This window comes from Musca vetustissima, unplaced genomic scaffold (assembly GCF_032173495.1).
Source record: "Musca vetustissima isolate MV318-11 ecotype Yass unplaced genomic scaffold, APGP_CSIRO_Mvet_v1 utg2253, whole genome shotgun sequence".
NCBI lineage: Eukaryota > Metazoa > Arthropoda > Insecta > Diptera > Muscidae > Musca > Musca vetustissima.
In genome coordinates this window covers 188560-211805 of record NW_026888442.1, presented here as the reverse complement: position 1 = coordinate 211805, position 23246 = coordinate 188560, and the positions used below count along the sequence as shown (strand labels likewise).

At 34.8% G+C, this 23246-nt stretch overlaps 1 protein-coding gene across 1 annotated transcript; it reads left to right on the top strand.

Moving 5' to 3' along the window:
• The first annotated feature begins 1438 nt into the window (after positions 1-1438).
• On the top strand, positions 1439-22198 carry LOC133336266 (intermembrane lipid transfer protein Vps13). The gene is made up of 25 exons (XM_061544549.1): positions 1439-1542; positions 9628-9912; positions 9975-10331; positions 10402-10623; positions 10690-11338; positions 11459-12718; positions 12789-14932; positions 15169-15314; positions 15382-15754; positions 15816-16759; positions 16828-16983; positions 17047-17532; positions 17607-17734; positions 18098-18389; positions 18572-18709; positions 18770-18910; positions 18974-19245; positions 19306-19526; positions 19609-19760; positions 19822-20646; positions 20710-20810; positions 21006-21144; positions 21232-21515; positions 21787-21925; positions 21995-22198. The coding sequence occupies exons 1-25, from the start codon at positions 1443-1445 to the stop codon at positions 22196-22198; spliced, it is 10158 nt and encodes a 3385-aa protein (XP_061400533.1). The 5' UTR covers positions 1439-1442.
• Positions 22199-23246: the final 1048 nt, after the last annotated feature.

Here is a 23246-nt window from a genome sequence, read left to right as displayed (position 1 = left end):
CAACTGATATTTCTTAGTTGTTCCGTCCAAGGCTTGTATATTACGCCATTAAGTTCGTAAAGGTTATAACTACATGTATTGTAATTTAAATCACAATGTACCTTCAGAAAGGTAGGATTTTTGCCCCAAGAATAACTAACAATGCATGTGGGTGCACAGTTGTTAATTCGCTTCTGGATAACCTGATATTTATATCATTATTTCTTCGTTTTTTATGTTGATATCTAAAACACGCGCAGTTTATATGGATTTAAAATTTATTAATAAATCACATTGTAATTTAATGTAAATTACCTTGTGTAAAAACTAAATTAATGTCATCATTCTCAAACATTACGCATTTTAAAAGGCATAACCGTACACCTTCTTCTGATTTGACAACACGTTTTGCCATTGCGAATGAAAATATACTCAATCATTCACAATATTTGGCATTTTTCAACAACACATGTTCAACAGCTGTTATTGATTATGTTATTTTGCTTTTGACATTCCTTCACATTTTCATTTAGTCTTATTTTCTAGTTGGATGTGATTGGTTGTAGGTAACGGAATTGGATATTATATCCCAATATCGATTGAAATCGTCGGAAGAATTAACCCATATAACATTCCGGTTTATATATACAAATGAAGAAAAAACATATTTAAATTAATAAAACATAATATGAAACAATCTGTGTACGGCAAATAACAAAACAAAAACGTCGTTTCACAACATTGGCGTTGTTTAGTTCCTGCCAAAAAATAATGAAAACAAATTTCTGATGATGTCATCGTAAAAATATAATAAAAAAATGAAATCCATTTGATGATGATATTTGCAATGGAATAGCGTGTGTCCGTGGTGGCTTTTGTTTCCATATTTTTTACTAAATATTTGTATATTAATGGGTGCCGCTGTTGTTGTTTTAATAAAGAAAAAATATTTTGGTGTTTAGATTTACTACAAATTGTGCATAATTAATGATGTACACACCGCCATACAAATGGTGGGGGCCATTGAAAAGCAAGAAAAAAATCTTTTGAGAATTCCAAGCTGCCATAATAGATAAATAAATACATATTTCTGTGCATTATTGTGTGTGGCCAAATAAGTGATTTCTTTTTTTATTTTTTTATTTCCTTCCTCTAGAGCGCAAATAGTAATCAAAAGAAGAATAAAAAAAGTGAAGTGACAAAGGAATATCTCTGTAAAACAATCAATAACAATTTAAGTTTCTTTCGAAACCAACAAAGTTGTGTTTCGTGTGAGAGAGTGTGAGTGCGAGTGTGTTCCTTCAAAAGCGTGTTAGAGAGTGCAACAAACCGTGTGTCCTCCATATGTAGACCTTGCAATTTACAAAATTGCATTTACTATCGTCGCCGTTTTTCCTGCGACTGGGGGCGAAAGAATCGAAACTGTACACACGTCATCCTGAGCTAAAAGTGAAGGCCTCATCATGGTGTTGGAATCGGTGGTAGCCCATTATCTCAACAAGTACCTATTCAACTATGTTGAGAATCTTGATGGCAATCAGCTCAAGATTAGTGTTTGGGGTGGTAAGTAGTAAAATCTATCATCTGGTCAGACAGTCAGTCATATATTTCAAAGAACAAGAATGTGATGGTCATAACCCATATTTGTCATTTTGATGTTTTTATTATTAATTAACCTTATGGACGTCTTTTTATTTAATAACTCAATTAAGTGTGGGGGCTATTTACTTTTATTTTTTCCTTCCCCACATTTTTGTATTGTTTGTATACATCAGTGCGTGTTCTAAATGATTTATGGCTAGCAGCGGGGCTGAACCACCCAATTTTGATGCCTTTTGGTGGGTTACTTCGTTGGTCTATGTCATGTTATATCAGTGTATGTCATATGGCCTTAATGCGGCCGACTTTTAGATACAAGTCAATTACATTTTTGAACATTGTAGCTGTTTGTCAGCTTTTTTTGGGGGGATTTTGCGATTAATTTCTTCCTTTTGTTTGTGCGCTTTCGTGTTGTTTTGCCGTTTGCATTTGACCTAGAAAGTTAAAAAATATTCTGAAGAAATAAACGAAATTGCGAATGCGTTCTATTTACCTTAAAAAGAAGTACATGGGTACTTTTTGACAATCCGTCAGACTCAATATGGTAGGGAAAAATATACGCTCTGGGAAAAATGTTTATAATTTTTATAAGAAATTCTCAACTTGGCACGAACTTTAGATATATGTATAAGTATTATTTAATATTAAGAAGTCATGGGAATGGTATGGGAAAACATATGGCACATATAAAGAATATGAGTGGAAGACTTCCGCGCCTATAAATATTGTAAAAAGTAGACAGCTCGTGTTTATACCTACTCTATAAATACTCTCTTCATAACGTCTATAAATAATCCTTTCAGTTCGTCTATAAAGACTCCCTTCAGCTCGTCTATAAAGACTCCCTTCAGCTCGTCTATAAAGACTCCCTTCAGCTCGTCTATAAAGACTCCCTTCAGCTCGTCTATAAAGACTCCCTCCAGCTCGTCTATAAAGACTCCCTCCAGCTCGTCTATAAAGACTCCCTTCAGCTCGTCTATAAAGAATCCCTTCAGCTCGTCTATAAAGACTCCCTTCAGCTCGTCTATAAAGACTTCCTTCAGCTCGTCTATAAAGACTCCCTTTAGCTCGTCTATAAAGATTCCCTTCAGCTCGTCTATAAAGATTCCCTTCATACTCTCGCCAGCTTGACTATACCCTGTATAGAATACAGACTCCCATCGTTTTCATTTTTAACAGTCTCTTTGCACATTCCTTCAATATACCCCTTTTTAATGTTGATACAAACATACTTATGGTTATCTTCATATATGCTATGTACAATGAAGAGAGGGCCATATACAAATTTATTTAAGGTGATAACGAATAACTTGTTTACATTCAGCAAAACAAAAAATCACAATTTGCAAAAAAAAAGTAAACAATAAGAAAAAAACAACAAACCTTGCATACATGTGAAATTGAAATTGAGTCATTGCAAATTAATATATGAAGAGCTAATGAGACACTAGAATAGCTACTCTAGAATGCCAATCATTCAATTGTTGGATACTAAGACCCGTTTCTATTCATGAATTATTGGCCAATCATGCCAACGAGAAGAAATTCTTAATTAACTGATGATAATGTGAAGGCGTGCGAGTAAAAATGTTTTTATATGGATATTGTTTTAATTTTAATGAGCTTCAATAAATGTGAAATGGCAAAGTATTATGAAATTATTTAAACATCTTATTGTTTGGAATAGAGTTTTTTTACGAAAACAATATGTGTTGCATTTTTCCAAAGCAATAATTGACGAGATAACTAGCCACAATCAGTGAATCACTCCCTGATTAATTTAATAAAGGGAATCACAGGGGTCCATGTTTGAAATACTTACTGATAACAATGTACTTGGGCATTATTGCCATGCCATTTCAATTGTTAAGTTTATTTACAATGTCATCCATTGACAAAAGTACTTTCTTTTAATGAAGTCACAATAAAAGCAGAAGAAAGAAGAAATTCCAATAAGTACCTATTGTTGTGCAGCACTCTGGCATGCATGCCACCCGTGAATCGGTTGACTTGGGCCATATGGACGCAAGATGCACTCAAGAAAATAAAATGATAATAGATTGAACAATTGATATATTGCCCATATAACTCACTTAAAGTTTTTTTTTAGAATTTCTTTTGATTGTAAGCAACAATAATTGATCTCTGTTCCGTTCATGTATAAGACTCCATCAGATCTAAAAAAGACACACTTAGATCTTATTGAATATTGGGCGACTCGACATGAAGAAATCAATAAGGGGCGGCCATGACAAGGGTACGCTTCAACCTGGAGGACTCGATGGCGGTTGTAAATAAAAAATCCCCTTAAGGTTCTCCTCAGCTCTCTTTATAAAGTTTCTCTTTAGCTCCAAAATAAATTGTCCTTGATGCAGCTTCAAAATGTCTAATATGTTTTATCTACATTTTTCCTCTAGAGTAACACACGTGAAATTGTGTACCCAGTAAGCAAAAACCAAACAAACAATGACATAAAAATGCACAATACATATGGATGGGATAACATCGGCAATTGAAATGCCAACAATGGCAATACCACCACCACTGCCATCCACTTGTTGATCTTCTTTTTTTCCAATGTTTCCTTGTGCCGCCTGCATTTGCTTGCCTTTCATGTGAAATTGTAACTGGGTGCACTGTATGAGGTCATGTTGCTTTTAAGTGAAAACTCTTTATGACGTTGTTGTTGTTAACTTGAACTAGCAGCAAAGTCGTCTGCAGTGTTTTTTTAACACTTCAAGGGTTTCATGGTCGTTCCTATGCATCTGCAAACGTTAAATTTCTTGCGTATTTTCCTCATAGAAATTTGAGATATTAATGAAAGTAGATTTTCACATTTTACTGTGAAGGGACTGTTTTTTTTTTATAAATGTGAAAATTATCTTTGGTATTGGAATGAATTGATGGATGTATGTTCCCTATAACCGTGTTCCTCTGTACACATTATTATTTATTGAACATTTTTTTTTCATTTTGTTTATTTTTTCCATATTTTCCCAAATGTATTCTATTGCTTTGTGGTGTATTCACAAATATTAAATAAATAAAATTGAGCGCTGCATCATTAATTTTTATTTCAGATTATTTTGTTTTTTTGAAAGAATTTTACATATTTGTATGAAGTCATGGATACATACTTGTGTCATACGTACATACATACTTGTGTGCTTATCCATTTGGAAAGAAATATAATGCAAAATATTCAATATAAATACTTATATATGGGTCATTTCATATGATACGTACCGTCCAAGAGTTCTTTATAGACAAGCCGAAGGGAGTTTTTATAGATGATATTAAGGTTGTATTTACAGAAAGGAGTCTTTATAGATGAGCTGAAGGGAGTTTTTATAGACGAGCTGAAGGGAGTCTTCATAGACGAGCTGAAGGGAGTCTTTATAGACGAGCTGAAGGGAGTCTTTATAGACGACCTGAATGGAGTTTTTATAGACTAGCTGAAGGGAGTCTTTATAGATGAGCTGAAGGGTATTTTTATAGACGAGCTGAAGGGAGTCTTTATAGACGAGCGGAAGGGAGTCTTTATAGACGAGCTGAAGGGAGTCTTTATAGACGAGCGGAAGGGAGTCTTTATAGACGAGCTGAAGGGTGTCTTTATAGACGAGCTGAAGGGAGTCTTTATAGACGAGCTGAAGGGAGTCTTTATAGACGAGCTGAAGGGAGTCTTTATAGACGAGCTGAAGGGAGTCTTTATAGACGAGCTGAAGGGAGTCTTTATAGACGAGCTGAAGGGAGTCTTTATAGACGAGCTGAAGGGAGTCTTTATAGACGAGCTGAAGGGAGTATTTATAGATGAGCTGAAGGTAGTCTTTATAGACGAGCTGAAGGTTGTCTTTACCGACTAGCTGAATGGTGTTTTATAGACGAGCTGAAGGGAGTTCTATAGACGAGTTGAAGGAACTCTTTATAGAGGAGCTCAAGAGACTCTTTATAGATGAGCTAAAGGACGTCTTTATGTATGAGATGAAGTAGTCTTTATGGATGATCTCAAGGGAGTCTTTATAGAAAAGTTGAAGTTATTCTAGACAAACATTTATTCCACATAGAAATGAATTCGGTATATATTTTCTTTTTTTACGCATTCCATTCCACACATTCAAATTTGTACACTTCAATTACATATTATTTCGTGCTTCCCCACAATATTTATTACTGCTGTTTTTTGCTTCGTTAGAATACATACATACCCTCATAACGCTACAAATGATTCATTTCTTTCAATCTAAACACAATTTTATATAAAAAAAACAACCAACGCCAGCCATTGATAAGAAATGAAAAGAGTAATACCGGGTCGTTGGTACTCTATGTATTTATATATTAACAAACAACTTGTTCTATGATTGGATTCGACGTTTCAATCATATTTTATTATTTATATTTTACTAAGTAGAATGGGGTAGTTAAACACAATCATTTATTAAAAAACAGCAAATAAAATAAAAGAAGATAACAGCTAAAGGTGTTTGAGAGGGGGCTGGTACTAAATATTGTGATCTATTTTCATTGGCACTCATACAGCTTACAATAAGTATATTATTTTTAAATTCTATTTGTATTTATTATGAAGTAATTAAAATATCTATATTTATTATTTAGGTGATAGGAATTTATCTATACATTTAATAATGTTGTAGACATATACATATTACTGTCATTGATAGTAAATCAATTAAATACATTCTACATTGCATATAGGTAACAAGTAATTGACGTTTAAATATTATCTTAATTGTTATATAGATAAGACTATATGTCTTGGATTTTCCCCGGATTAATCTCTATAGTCCATTAAGGAAATATGAAGGCCATTCGTTGAATACTCTATTCTACAAACATTTAATATTCAGCTCTTCATATTCAAGGAGACTAATAATTAAATCTGAAATTTGCAAGAATCAGGGTGATCTGGTTTTCAATACAAATTTCCATAAAAGCTGTTTTTTTTTTTTAATTTTATTTTTGATACGGGTTTGAAATATAACTAACTAGCCTCGAAACTTGAAAAAAAATTGTTTTGACCTCGCAATAAAAGTTCCCAAAATAATAAAATTAAGCTAACGCTCAATTGCATAAATTTTGTAGATGACATACATCAGCGATTACTTCATCTCTTAAACGAATACCAAACAAAACCGCAGTTCAGAGGCTAATGAATTGATATAGCTTTTTTATGTATTTAATTTAGAATATATTCGTCACGGCATTTGTCAAACATTACACTAAAAGTAAATAAATAAACATATCGGAAAATACATGCGAAATATGTTTAGAATGTGATATTTATTGAGGTTTTCTATTTGGCAGAAGTGAAGACCAAACGTAAAGAAATACCTCCTTAAATACTTTAAGAAGAATAATTTTATAGGAGTTTTAGAGAGATTTTATAGAGGTGGAGGGAGTTTTATTGACGAGCTAATGGGAGTCTTTATAGAAGAACTGAAGGGAGACTTTATAGATGAGCTGAAGGGATCTTCACAGACGAGCTGAATGGAGTTTTCATAGACGAGGTGAAGGGAGTCTTCATAGACGAGTGAAGGGAGTATTTATAGACGAACTGAAGGGAGTCTTTATAGACGAGCTGAAGGGAGTCTTTATGGACAATCTTAAGGGAGTCTTTATAGACGAGCTGAAGGGAGTCTTTATAGACGAGCTGTAGGGAGTCTTATATACGAGCTGAAGGGAGATTTAATAGAGGAGCTGAAAAGAGTTTTTATAGATGAGCTCTAGGGTGTATTTATAGACGAGCTGAAGGGAGTATTTATAGACCAGCTGGAGGGAATTTATATAGACGAGCTGAAGGAAACTTTATTGGCGAGCTAATCGACATATTTTTATTCGAGTTTTACTGAGTCTTTATAGAACGGAACTAGGTGAAATGAGTATCTATTGGCGTACAGAATTGAGTTTTTATATACAATCTGAATGGATTATTTTATAAAACCTAATTGGAGTATTTTCAAGTAGGTTGAAGGGCCTAAAGGAAATAAATTGGTATAGAAGAACTGAAGCAGTATGTGTTTATACAATACACGTGCTGAATCAGGTAAATTTATAAGCGAAGCAAGTTTTTATACAGCAGATGAGGACAGTATTTTTTTATTTTATTTATTCTGTATTTATAGACCATCTGAAATTTGAATTACTTGCGAAGAAGTTCCTATCAAGAACTTGTATTTTTTATTTCGTAAATATGTTGTGCTGCTGAACTACAAATTTAGTTAATTAAATCTAACTTCTGCATTTGTTCACCTTTAAAATTCTTGTGTGTTTGTCTGAAATTGAAATTATTTGGGTTCACGAATACTCCCTTTACAAGTTCCATCAATTCTAGAAGTCTATATTTTGTTGTTTTTTGAATCGCTGTTGATCCTTTGGGCTATTCTTTAATTTTAAACGTTTGAACCATATTTTTTCAATGTTTCTTTTTTGTTTTGCTTCTCTTTACCCCATCTACAAAATACTATATTTTATTTTAAAAATATCTTTCTTACTTTGCAAATACTCAATTATGTTCGTGTCAGGGTAAAAGGAACCAGTGTTCGTTTCTTTTAAAAAATGAGTTGAGAAGATGATTACAGTCATACAATAAAAAATATGTATGTATATATGTACATTATATTTCCTTGTGTGCGTTACTTAGCATTTGTCTTTTGTATAAAAATCCTAAACAAGTTCTAAACTGAATGTTCCAAAACACGCATGCACCTATTCACATGTAAATGTAATTTGCTTCCGTTTCTCACCAAAAACATCAAAATTGTTTTTGTTTTTTTTCGGATAGACAAAGTTCAGGGTCAGCTTTAAGGGAACCCCTCCCATTCTCGATTTTAATTTTTCAAGATTTTCAATGGGCTGGTAAATGAATACAAATGCTTGTTAAGGTTTGTAACTTTGCACATATATAATTGAAGATTTAAAAGAGAAGAAAAATAATTTACAAAAATTTTTTGTTATTGTTTTGTTGTTGTTTTTTGTAATTAAAGAGAAGACCTTATTTTTGATGGCGGGCATAATAACTGCTCACTGGAACATCGGAATCCGAAAATTCCAACGGGGTTGTACATGTCTGGCTCTCGTATTGACTTCGCTCTAAAATTAACAAAATGGTGGACCTTTGAAAAAATATTTTTGGAAAATTGCCGATTTTTTACCAAAAACCAAGTTAAAAATAAGGAAGATCTTCACCGATTGGCTTTATCCTAGTTCATACGAGAGCTATACACTCCCAGAGAAATGTTGCAAAATTTGGAACCTATTGGATTATTAGTTTTTGAGTTATCGTGCCCGCCATTCGCAAAAAAATGTTTAGAGAAAAACGCGTTTAAAGTTTGAGAAGCCCTTCAGCCGTCACTTGATGCTGACACAATAAATCGCCTATATCTTCAAGAGTTCTTGAGATTTTCACTTGAAATTTTGTAGAGACATTCTTTATCAGTGTAGATTCGAATTATATCAACAAAAATTTTGACCCCGAGAATGGGGGGGGTCCCCTTAAGCCAGTCAGCCAAAAATCACACCTTTATTAAACCTGATATGTATGTAGATGTACGCTTACACATTTAACCCCACAAAGAAGACACACACGCACGCGTTATTTCATAAATAGTGCGGTGAAAATGTTTCAAATATTTCGCTTCCATATATTTTTTAATGACAACATTTTTATAACAGTGTGTTATAAAAAAATTAAATAAATGAATCGACCCTGAGTGTTTTTTTTTTTAAATCAGCTCCGTGTATTTGGGGTATCATCATACCAGAGTTGGTAGCTTGATTAATTCTAATTCAAGTTCTTAATTTATGACTGTATTTAAATACACTTTATGTTTGGTCATTTTGTTTGGATATATTTAAATATTTTGGCTATGAATTAAGAAAAAAACTAAATATATAAACATAAACCGTAAAATTCAAACTTTTAAATAACTATAAATTTTTATTCCATATTGAAAAATATTCCATTTCAATTTCAATATTCATATTTTGTATGAATAATTACCTATATTCAAATAAATGTTTTATTTCAAGGTGATATTGTTCTAAACAATTTAAAAATACGAGAAAATGCCTTAGACGATTTGGATCTACCAGTCCAGTTAGTATATGGACACTTGGGAAAATTTGTCCTGAAAATACCATGGAAGTCTATATACAGCCAACCTGTTGTGGCACAAATCGAAGATTTGTTTTTGCTGGTGGCACCCAAACAAAGTGTACCTTACGATGAAGAAAAGGAACTTAAAAGTCAACTAGAAAGTAAACAGGCTGCCTTAAAGGCCCTCGACGAAGCACACCAACAAGAACTGGAAAAGGGTATGAAGTAAAATTAACTTCCATAAAATCTATTCTAATCTGTTCTTTTTTATTTTCTTCAGACAACAAAGCCGATCCCGGTTATGTTGAAAAACTTGTGGCACGTACCATCAACAATATTCAGGTTAAAATTGCCAATGTCCATATAAGATATGAAGACAATACCAAACCCGAAAGTCCATATGCTTTTGGTGTTACACTACATGACTTCGAAATATTTACCACCGATGAGAATTGGCAGAAGTGTTTTGTGGATGGTGTTATACGCCATGTTTTCAAATTGGCCAGCCTCGATTGTCTGTCAGTCTATATGAATTGTAATGCTGACACATATAGCACAAGGCCAGGACATGAAATTGTACAGTTATTTAGAAACAATATTGCAAATAAATCAAATGTTCCCAGGGGCTATTCATTTGGTAAGCTAACTTAAATTTAAACAATAAATTATGTTAATTTGGAACCAAATATTCTTTCTGTGTTTTCTAGTACTGGGCCCCATATCATCAGTGGCCAAATTGTTATTGAATTCGGATCCAAATCGTGATGAACCTCCTTTCAGCATACCAAAAATCGATTTATCCCTGCAAATGGAGAAATTAAATATTGGACTTACCTCAACACAGTTCCAACTTACCATGGGTTTACTGGATGATATGAACCATTTTTCATTGGGTGTACCCTATCGGAAATACAGGCCATTCAATACACGTAAATATAGAGCACAAATATTCTGTTTTTTTTTTAAATATAATTTTATTCGTTGAAAATTTGTAGCCTACAAAGGTAATGCCAAAACTTGGTGGAAATTTGCAATTACTGCCGTTCTGGAGGAACAAATCAAGAAAAAGAATCGTTCTTACACCTGGGAGCATATTAAAGAACATCGTCAACTATGTCGCACATATGCCGAAGCCCATAAGGAACGTTGTCTGACCAAAAAGCCCTCAGCAACACTTGAAGAGACCTGTGCCTTGGCTGAACAAAAACTGGATCTCTTTAACTTGATGCTGATACGAAAACGTGTTCAGCTGGAAGTGGATCGTGTCCGTCAAAGCGAAGAAACGAAAAAAGAAAATACCAAAAAAGCCGGCTGGTTCGGTGGTTGGTTTGGTGGTGGTAAAAAGAATGATAATGATGATCAAGTGGATTTGGTGTCAAGTATCCAGGCTGCAATGACCCCAGAAGAAAAGAAAAAACTACACAAAGCCATTGGTTATGAAGATAATATGGCTCCGCTACAATTGCCGGAACATTATGAAGCGGTACATATGAAATTTACTTTGGGTGCCTTTGAAATTGGTCTTTACGATGATTCCGAAGGGCCTGGAGCAGTGGATTATCATTCGTTGCAGACAATAATGTTACTGAAATTGAATACCACTACATGTACTGTTAAACAAAGACCTGGCGGTAATGCTATAAGGTAAGTTATCGTCAGTTCTTCGTTTATATCTGCATATAAAATTTCAATCCATTTAATAGTTAGTCATCTTTTGTGTATCTCAATTATTTGAATTGAAACTATTTTCTCTCGATATTTCAGCGTATCAGTGGGCATGAATGAATTAATATTGACAGGTTATGAAAAAGACCAATTGGCTCCCACAATTATAAAATCCAAAGTATCTCATGAAAATAATCTCTTGGATATATTCTTTGAAACTAATCCACTGGACAAGGAATGTGATCAGCGAGTTCGAGTTACGGCACGTCCTCTGCAAATTGTCTACGACGCCGAGACAATTTTGAAATTAATGAAAGTTTTTGTACCCAAACAATCAGTGAATCTCTCCGAATTGGAAGGTGCAGCCACATTGAAAATATCCAATTTCAAAGAACGTTCTGCCACCGGCATGCAATATATGATTGAAAGTCATGCCATTGTACAATTGGACATAAGATTTATGCCAAATATTTTGATATTGCCACAAGGTGGAAAATATGAGCCCGGAAAGCAGTCATTGGTAGTGGTGGGCCTTGGCGAGTTACGTATCTCCTCCGCACCACGCAAAGACACAGCAAAGGACATAACCACATTATATCACAGCGGCAAGGAACAGGATGAAATTCTACAAATGGTCTTGGATAAGGCATATGATCGTTATAAAGTCTCCATGGAAAATATACAAGTTATGGTTGTTAAACCCCATGAAAATTGGGAATTGGTAATGAACAAAATGATGGATACCGATATGCATTTGTTGCGGCCAACCTCTGTGATTGTAGACTGTCAAATATGCGTGGTGGATGATGATCCCCGTTTACCGAAAACCAAAATTGGTATTCTATTGCCTTCCATTAAATTGAATCTATCCGAGGATCGTGTGTTCGAGGCACTGACTGTGGGCCTGAGTATACCCCTGCCCGAAAAAGAACAACCTGTTGAACCACCTAAAACTAATTTGGTAAAGGCTTTAAGCAGTACCTCCATTATGCGTTCAATACCTCAATTCCTTAACCAAGATGTAAGACGCAAGGCATTGGCCTCTTCCAATTTGGCAACAGATGTTGATGTCGTTCAATATACCAGCTTAGAATTAAGTTTTGCTTTGCAAGAATTCAGTGTAACTCTGATTAGAACTTCCGCCATTGATGTCCTATCGCCCATGAGTGATGGCTCTTCATTGGAATTCAATACTCCATCGCCACAATCCCAAGATTCAGAGGCAGATGTTGAATTTTTGGATACCCAGAGTACAGCAAGTGTTCCGGTGCCCGATTCGCATAAGCTATTAGCTTTCCAGGTATTACAGCTGGAAGTATCGGTGGCTCAGCGTACATTTGAATTGGTGGCTCAAGCTAAGTAAGTATTATAAGCTTTCCCAAAATCTATTAATTTGAATTAATATTTCTTCTTAATTTTCGATTTTTAGACTTGGTGCCATAAGTCTGATGTCTTATGAGCAAAATCAAGCAAAACAGGATCAAGAACTTGTGGTAATCGAAACTCCTGGCTTTACCCAAGACGGCAAGGCCTTGTTAAATGTTTCCTTTACCTCGGTGGATAAGACAACACCCGATTTTATTACCAAATACAAATCAATAGAACAATTGGCCAAAATTAATTTTGCCACCCTGAATGTCATTCTGCATCAAGAGAATCTTTTACATATAATGGAAATTGCAGATCAACTGCAACGAAAGGTGGATAAAATTATGGATTCTGTGGCCAAACCTCAGCCTCAATTGAAACCTAAAGATCGTGTTGCGTCAGCTGCCGCCGATGAGGGCGTTATTTTCAAATTGACACGAATTGCAGAGGAAAATGAATTCTCTAATTTGACCGGCACCACACCATCGCCCACCGCCACAGTGGCTCGTAAATCTCGCCGCAGCGCCAAGCAGAATGTTGTCGAGAGTATCAAAATGAAAATTGAAGCCAATCTGGAACAGGTTGGCCTTGAGCTGACATGTCGTAAACGTTCTTTGGCTAGTTTGAAAGTGAATCATTTGTATGCTGGTGTTGTACTTAAGACCTCCTATACCGAGATCCAATTGGGATTGAAGGATATTCTCATTCGGGATATGAACCCAGCTAATATTCATTCCAATATTTTGTCTATTGTGGGCAAAGATGCTTTGCGATGTGATGTGGTCCAATATAATTTGGATGAGACCAGCAATTACAATTCCGATGATATGAAAATCAATGTGGAAGTTGGTTGCATGAAAATTGTATTTGTCAATTGGTTTGTCACCTCAGTTCTGAGTTTTATGAATAACTTCCAAGCTGCCCAGCAGGCGATTGCAAATGCTAGTGCCGCAGCTGCAGATGCTGCCAAACAAAATGCGGTGGCCGTGTACGAGAAAGCTACACGTATGAAACTAAATGTCAAGGTCAAGGCTCCAGTTATTATTGTGCCCATTGACTCAAAGAGTTTAGACGCCATTGTCCTCGATTTGGGTCAATTGATATTGAGCAATGTCATCACCGATATTAATACGCCAGACAATGAAAAAGGACCCGCTGTTATGGATGAAATTAAATTGGTACTTAAGGATATGCGTTTGGTACGTGTTAACATCCTAGAAGAAACTCAACAATATCAAAGCCATTCTTCGGACTTGAATGCTCCTTTGGATGTTGTGGATTCCAATTTTGGTTTTAAATCGAAATTGAATATTTTAGATCCTACAAGCTTTACATTGGTGGTTAAGCGTAATTTATCCTTCTCTTGGTATAAAAAGCAACCAGAAATTGATATATCGGGACGTTTGAGATCAATTGAATTGAATCTATTCACCGATGATTATGGTCTTATAATGTCCATATTAAATCGAAATATGAGTGAAGGTGCCAATGAGTTCCCCAATGTGGCGGCTGCACCCTCGCTACCACCTCCATCTCCGGCAGCAGCACAACCTAAGAGTCCAACATCATCGGTACCCAAAACACCTGTTGATAGTCCGGCCAAGAAAGCTGTGGATCAATTCAAGGAAAAAATGCGTCTCAAAAGCATTGAGCAAGAACGTGTTTGTGAACAATTTAAATTCAACTTCCAATTGGACGGTGTGGTTATTAATCTAATGGCCGATGTTAATGAGGGTTTGGCACGTTTCGGCCTTTATGTTATATCCCTTAAAGGTACCAAACTTATGGATGAAACCCTAACCACAAATATTGTATTGTGCAATATGCAGTTGGAAGATACACGGCCCAGCAATACAAGTGAAATTAAGAAGTACCTCTGCCGTAAAGATTGGTTTGATGTTGAGTTAGAGGAGCACTTAGGTTCACCATCAAATCAAGGGGATAGTAAAATGGTACGCGACTCACAATATATGTTGGATGTAACGGCTGTGATCAAACAAAATGACACCATGGCTAAAGTGCGCATCTCGTCGTTTGATTTGATTTTGTGCGTAGATTTTATGTTGAAATTAACCGAGTTCATAAAGGTACCGGAAAGTGAAGAGAAACCCGAAGAGAAAGAGGAAGAAGAATCACAAGCTATGGCCATTGCTCCGCCCCAACAGCAGCAGCCTGGTCAAATTAAGACGATGGCAAGTGCAGCAGGTGAGTTTGAAATTTGTAGGTCAATAATTATAAAACGGATCATTTTATAAAAAAATCCAACAAAATGTAAAAGAAACGTTTTTGTAGATTAGGTAGGGTAAATTCTTTCTTATTGGATTTTATAGAGTCATATTGAATTAGTTAATTACCTGAAACAGATCTTTCGAATGTTCCAACCCATAGGGTACTATAATGGCTACACTTATATTAAAAAAGATATGTCTAACTTTCCTTAGCTGCTGTACGCCAAAACACCCAGGTGGAAATCGTTGAAGAAGATAAGGATGTCAAAAAAATGAATCTAACGTTGATTATCGAAGAACCCGATATTATTCTTGTGGAAACATTGAATGATATGAACACCAGCGCTATTGTATTTAATGTAAGTCCATTGTTTTCACAACGAAGACCGGAACTCTTAATTAAAATATGTACATTACTATGTTTAGATGGCAACCAACATTAATTATCGTGTTGTGGGTAAAACTGAAAAAATCGATGGTAAAATTGACAATCTGAAAATGTACATGTGCTCCTTTGCTCCCGAGAAAAGGCAATCAACTCAGCATTATATTTTACATCCTTGCTACATAAATTTGCATAGCTCAACACCACCCGGTGAAGAAGGCATGAATGTTAGTTTGAAAACCAGTGCCATCTTTATTAATATATCACCAGCCGCTTTGGAACTTTTCAATAAGGCCATGAAATCCATTACCTCCAATAGTGCTGATGAAAGTAAAAATTTGGAACAGGCCAACTATAGTGACATATGGACACCAAAGAAATTCAAGGATAATGATTATTGGTTCTTGAAACCGGGTATGTAATAAAATGTTCCTTATTGTTTGAAAATTGTATATCTTCTTTCTCCCTCATGCAGATCAAGCTGAAGATGCCATTTATGTTTTGGAGCCACCGGCACCAGCACAAACTGTCATCACCAAACGTGAATGTTGTATAATTGAAGTTGAAAACTTTGCTTTGATTTTGGAATCTGGTACTGGGTGCTTTACAACACCATTGCTTTCAATTGATACAACTCTGGAGGCCATGGCCAATAACTGGAGTTCAAATCTGAGTGCCAGTGGTCGCCTCAGTTTAACCATGAACTATTACAATCAAGCATTGGCCGATTGGGAACCTGTTATTGAACGTAATGAACGTATCAAAAAAGACGGTGAACGTGTTACCTCCCCATGGGAATTGAATTTCAATTTGGCCATTGAAAAAACGGTCTCCGAAATTGAAGAAGATAAAGAAGAATCCAAGACTTCCATTAAAATACATTCAGAAGAAAATTTGGAGATGACTGTTAGTAAAACATTTTTGGATATTGTTACACAATTGGGAGAGGCCTTCAGCAAGGCCATGGACCCTAGCGGTCTAATCAAGCCAGATGTTGAGGCTGGTCATGTTGTGATTAATGACACCGGATTCGATTTGAATTTATCGTTTACTCGTGGTGCATTCACCCTGCATGAATGCCATATGCCACATGGTAGTATTAGTGGCAACAAGACGTTGGTATTCCAAAGTGAACAGGGTAAAGACGTTTCACCAGATACTGTACAACATTGTACCATATCGCCGGGCTGCAAGGCATACTTACAATCGAAAACTGTACCCGAAGGACCGGATGCCTATGAGCAGAATATTTATGCCACAATAGGAAATATAAATAAGCAGCTGGTGTTGCCAGTCTGCAAGTCAGACAAGAGATATTTCCCATTGTATCGTGACACAAATCAGGATCCTTGGGGTATTGTATCCGAAGTGAAAATGGAATTTGGTGTTACAGTTATTAATATACACAGTGTTTTGAATGTAAGTAGAGAGTCGGATATGTTTTTTATTCGAATTTTATTACATTAATGCTATTTTTTCTCTTCTAGATTCACAATCACTTTACCACACCCGTTAAAGTGTTCCGCAAAATGGCCAAGAATGGTGAAATAATACAAGTTGGAGTGGTAGATCCCGGCAGTATTTATCATGTGCCCCTACATGCAATTTATTCCGAAAATAAATGCTTGTTCTTTGGTATTGAGGTGAGTTTAATATGCTTTTATTTATTTCCATTCTGAATCTAATAATTCTACCCCTTAATAAAGGACTATAATGTATCGGTACAAGGTATTAAATGGGACGACTTCCCCACTGATATGAATTACATGCGCCATTTGCAATGTGATCCAATAGAAACTTTTGAACCCTTCTTTATCAATGTTAGCCGTGAGAAAACCGAAATCTATCATGAACATACAAATAAATTTAAATTACTCAGTGCATTCTACACGCTGCACTTGAGACCACCAGTTTATTTGCGTAATTCATTACCGATTAATGTGACCGTATCAGTGGCTGGTTGTTCTGTACGCCAGGCTAATGCCGCCAGTGAAGCTGTACAAACGGAGGAATCAATTTCGTCAGGTTCTGAAACCGATAAAACCAAATCACAATCTCAAGTTGATACATTCGTCAAGGAAGATCTATTGGATTATGGTGAAAAGGACATTGAAGCTGGTAGTGTGCTGCATTTGCCCACAGTAACATTGGCAGGACGTAGTAAGGTTTCCAAGAGTTATTTGGTTGTAAGGGTAAGTTGTAATTTTGAATGTTTCGAATGTTAAAAATATTCATTTAAATTTATGTATTATTTTTATCAATACAGATGATACAATATTTAGAACGAGATTGGTCTTGTACCACTGAAATTTGTGAAAATCAAATCGGTGTTGTCAATTGGCGTTTTAGTTCATACGATTCGGACGTTAAAATGAGCATGGATTTATGTGTTAAGTAAGACCATAACATTGTTTTTAAGGATCGAGTATAGGGAAAAATCGGATGGAAATCAAATTGATTTAAAAATAGATTATATTATTTTTAGCAGCAATTTTAAAACCTCTTTCTCTTTGATTCGAATTAAGTGAAATCTATCCAACATATTTTTCGATATTCGTTGTAAAACAGAAATAAAGGAGTATACAAAAAATAATATAAGAGAAAAATAATCATTAATATTTTTTTTAAAAAAAAATCTCTTTAATTGATATGGTTTCCAATATCCTCCGACGTATCCTTGATATTGTTTCCTTTATGCTTGATATTGTTTCCTTTTACTTTTTATTTGTTAAATATTTCTGTTTACCTTCTTTCTAGATTTGAAGATCGTTATGGTAGTTTATTGATTACCCTCTTCTCACCATTTTGGCTTATCAATAAGACCGGACAAATGTTAAGTTATAAAACGGATAGTGAAAATGTTGAAGTTTTATATCATCCACCCGAATATACTGGACCAATATTGTTTTCTATGCGTGATAAATATTTGTTCGATAAGAAAACGTGTACCATTCGTGTTGATAATGGTGAATGGAGTAATAAGATCCCATTGGATGTGGCTGGTTCTGTTGGCTCAATCGGCTGTAAGACCAATGATCAAACATACCAGGTGAGTAAAAATCAAATTGTACAAAATTTTTGGGTAGGAAATGTTAATTTTGGGGATGAAGTGATCAGAAAGAAATTGAGCCACCATGCACAAGTGTTTCAGATGAAAAAAGGTTCCAAATGCAGTCTTTTCATCCATAAAAGCTTTAAATTTCTTTTGATTTCAAACTTTTTATTTTTCAGATTGGTGTTCACAATCACTTGACCCAAAATTCGCTGACCAAACAAATTACCTTTATACCCTATTATACGATTATGAATAAATGTAATTATGTTATTGAAGTCCAAGAAAATTCACGCCCGGCAGATCCATGGAATAAGGTATGTTACCCATTATTTTTCTCGGATCCATAATTAATTTCAATTTTTATACATTTGTAGCTTGAACCCAATAGCTGTTTCCCCTTATGGCCACGTAATGATTCCGATCACATGTTGGTTGTCAAGGTTGATGGTCAACGAACCGTACCATTTAAGTACTCCGAACCATGTAACAATTTATTGCAATTAAATATGCACAAGGCAAGAAGAAAATCGATAATATTTTATTTTTTTGTTCGGTATTTAAAATCCATTCCTTTATAGAACGGTGGTGTAAATGTCGATGTCCAAACCACAGAGGGTGGAGTTTATATCACCTTCACGGAATATAATCCTGGAGATGCACCAGGTTTATTAATCAATCATACTCGCTATCCGGTCTATTACTATGAAAAGGGTGTGGGCAACAAAATGGTCCTACAGCCACAACAAAAGGTTCTTTATACATGGTGTGATCCGGCCGGTGAAAAAGCCTTGGTGTGTGGTGAAAATAATGTTGAAAATGATTTAAGACGTGATGGTTTTGGCAAAATCACGTAAGGATGATATAATTTCTTAAAAATTTCGTTTCATTTTGATTTGATTATTTCTTTTAGTTTGGAAGGCGATACCGGTCCCTATTGGGTATCATTTTTGAATGGTTTACAGCGTGTTTTGTTGTTCACCGAATATGAAGGTATAGCCAAAAAATCCGAGACCACAAATGCCCTGGCAAGCATTACCCAATCGATTGAAATTAAAATACATGGTATTGGTTTGTCGTTGGTGAACAATGAAACAGGAGTTGATATTCTCTATTTGGGTATTACAAGCTCAGGTTGGTTACTTTATTTCATCGCTTGGCATATCATTGTACTTTCATTAAATTTACTTATGAAATCGTTTATATTTATTTTAAGGCATTGTCTGGGAAACCCGCAAACATGCCAAGAAACGTTACAAGCAATTCAGCTTGCATGAAACTGAACGTCTTGAGGCTATGTATCAGGAATATCTTTTGGACAAAGTTAGGAATACCAAAAAATCCTATTTATTGGACGGAAAATATGAGGTGAGTTATACGCAATAAAAATTCAATCATCACATTAAATGCATTTTAATTTTTTTGTTAGGTTGATTTTGAAAACAATACCATATTGAAAAATAACACATTGCGTGAAATTAAACGTTACTTCCAACCTGGTGTTTGGATTAGCCTAGACTCCTCACCCTTCCAATCACAAGTACATGCCAAAATCAATCGCATTCAGCTGGATAATCAACTAACCGATTGTATATTCCCCGTTGTATTGGCACCCATTCCACCACCAAAGACCCTGGCCAAATCGATACAATTCAAACCGTTCGTTGAAGTTAGTATTGTCGAAAGGGTTGTACCACACTCCACCGTTAAACAGTATAAATATGCTCGTGTGCTTATGCAAGAATTCCATTTCAAAGTTGATTTGGTCTTCTTGATGGCTATTGCAGAACTCTTCTCGGCCAGTGTTGATGATGAACGTGAAGCAAAACTCTTTAAAGATGATGTGGAATCAATTGAGAAACCATTATCGGATTTGGTACAAATTCATTCACAACAACAACAAAAGAATTTCTATGATAATTTACATTTGGGTCCTATGAAAGTGCATGTTAGTTTCTCAATGGCTGGTGTTGATACATCGGCTTTGCCCGGTTTCCTATCGAATCTATTGCAAGGTGTGGGTGTTACCCTAACCGATGTCAATGATGTGGTTATTCGTTTAGCTTTCTTCGAGCGTGAATATCAATTCTTTACACAGGATCAATTGAAATCGGAAATTGTGTCTCACTATACGGGTCAAGCATTGAAACAGATTTATGTTTTGGTGTTGGGTTTGGATGTTTTAGGTAATCCATACGGTTTGGTTGTTGGCATTAAGAAGGGCGTTGAAGACTTGTTCTATGAACCATTCCAGGTAAGTTGTTTTTTGTCTTTTCAAGATTATAAAGAAGTAGTGGATAAATTTTTTTTTCCTTAGGGAGCCATCCAAGGTCCAGGTGAATTTGCTGAAGGTCTTGTATTGGGCGTTCGCTCATTGTTCGGCCATACTGTGGGTGGTGCTGCTGGTGCAGTATCAAAGTAAGTTATATAATGTGTATTTTTGTTTCGCATAGGGCCTCATGGTCAAAAAGTTATACAAAAAAGATTTTGAAATTGCTGCTTCTTTGGCAAAAAATCATGTCATTGAAATGTAATATAAACTAAAAATAATTAAATACGTTGATATATTAGAAAATATAAATGGACTTAAATTGTTCCTTATTTTTTTCACAGAATAACTGGCGCTATGGGTAAAGGCCTGGCTGCCCTTACTTTTGACGATGAATATCAAAAGAAACGACGTCAAGCAATGAATGCTAAACCCAAAACTTTCCAGGAAGGCATGGCACGAAGTGGCAAAGGTTTAGTTATGGTAAGTTTCCAATATATATACATACATTTAAATAAAATTTAATTAAAATACAAATTAATTAAACAAAATATTTTTTCAATTTTGCAGGGCTTTGTTGATGGCGTTACTGGCTGTGTTACAAAACCAATAACCGGAGCCAAAGAAGAAGGTGTTGAGGGCTTCTTCAAAGGCTTGGGTAAGGGAACAATTGGTTTGGTTACACGTCCCACAGCTGGTATTGTCGACTTTGCGCATGGCACCTTTGATTCCGTTAAACGGGCTACCGAAGTGCAAGATGAGACAACACGTTTGAGGCCACCACGTCTATTCCATGAGGATAAATTGCTGAGATCATATTGTTTGGATGAGGCCAAGGGCAATCAATTATTGAAGTAAGTGTGATCATTGTTTTTTACACACTATATTGAAAGTTGGAGAGAGAGAGAAAATAAGGGGAGACCTCATTTATCATATATTAGTTTATTCTTTAGAATACCAAGTGGTCATGCTAAAGTTTTTCTATATACGTTTAGAATACTAATAAATGTTTAGTGTTAAGTTGGGGATATTTTCTTTTTTATATACAAAATATTAAAATTTGACCCGGTCGAACTGTTTCTAGTGACTTAATATAAAGGTTTAATTATCCATTTTGTTTTATAGGGAAATTGAAAAAGGCAAATACGCTAGCACTGACAGTTTTGTGCACTGCGAAGAGATAGTATCGAAACAGGAATTCGTTGTGGTCTCCAATCATCGTATTATTTATGCCACACGCAATGATATGTTTGGTACCTGGGGTGTAAGTATTCACAAGCCATTAGTTATTTCGGATTTTAGTTTTAATATTTGTTATTTCTTTTTCATAAAGGTTCAATGGACATATTTATGGTCTGAAATTCAAAATGTCACCAACACAGATCGTGGCATTGAAATTCTCTTGAAAAAAGAGGGCAAAAAGGTATTGGGTCTCTTTAGTTCCGGCGAACAGCAGCATAAGCTAATATTAATGTCTTCGCCAAAGCGACGTGAAAAACTGCTTGAAGCCATAGAATCTCATCGGGTTGTTTCATAAATATGGAACAATAAAAATTCATAACGCCAGCGCACACAACCAACCAACCAACTGAATTTCGAAGGACTTACCTTAAAAAATAACATTCATTAGACTTGATGTTCTTTGTATTTCTTTTTATTATACACTAAACATTAACCTTTAAAATAAGTTATAAGTTTTTTTAACGCATCTCCACTTTTATTTTCTTCCTTCTTTTACGATCTATTTGCATTATCGTATACTGAATTAAATTAACCAATATTTTTTTTTATAAAAAACAACACCAAAATATAAAAAAATGAATTGCAGTTTTTTTTTAATTTTTGTTTTCACAAAATATTTTATTTTATTATTTTTATTAATAACGCCTTAAGCTTTTTTATTCTCATTTATATTGAAACTACTTTTTCTAAATGTTTTACATTGTTGTTATTGTTGAATAACACATATACTTAACATACACACAAATACAGGCTTAACATAAGAATACGAACGAAACATACAAACTAGAAAACATACATCTAAACAATAATATTTTTTTTTAAATAAAAATAAAATAGCAAACCAAATATTTTTTTATTAAATGAAGAAAGAAATAAACTTTATGCAGCGAAAAAGATGTATTGTCTAAATTTTTGTTTGTTTATTTTTTGATTATTTTCGTTTCGTTTTTTATGCTGTTGTTTAAAAACATACAATGCAACAAATTATGGAAAACATAAATGAATGATACAACATTTTATAAACAATTTTACACAGTTGATATTTAATACAACAACAAAACGAACAGAAACAAGCAAATCGAAGCAAATGAATAAATAATAAAACAAATATATTTAAATGTTGAAAAATATCGTAATACACCAATTTATATGTATGTCTTGTTGTTGTTATTTCTTTAATTCGAGTTACACAGGTTTGTTGTTAGTATTTTAAGGTTATGTTTTCTACTGTCTTGAAGATATTTTTAATTATATTTATGTTATAGTTAAAGATTTAAAGCTACTTTTGCATCACTAGCACAGCTCTGACAAAGTAGTTTTTTTTCTCTTTTCCCATTACAACT

Excerpts from the sequence above, each read along its gene's own strand:
- LOC133336266 (XM_061544549.1), top strand. The coding sequence starts at position 1,443 with ATGGTGTTGGAATCGGTGGTAGCCCATTATCTCAACAAGTACCTATTC. Across the intron at positions 20,647-20,709 it reads TGTTCTATGAACCATTCCAG|GGAGCCATCCAAGGTCCAGG; the intron begins GTAAGTTGTTTT and ends TTTTTTCCTTAG. Across the intron at positions 20,811-21,005 it reads GCTGCTGGTGCAGTATCAAA|AATAACTGGCGCTATGGGTA; the intron begins GTAAGTTATATA and ends TTTTTTTCACAG.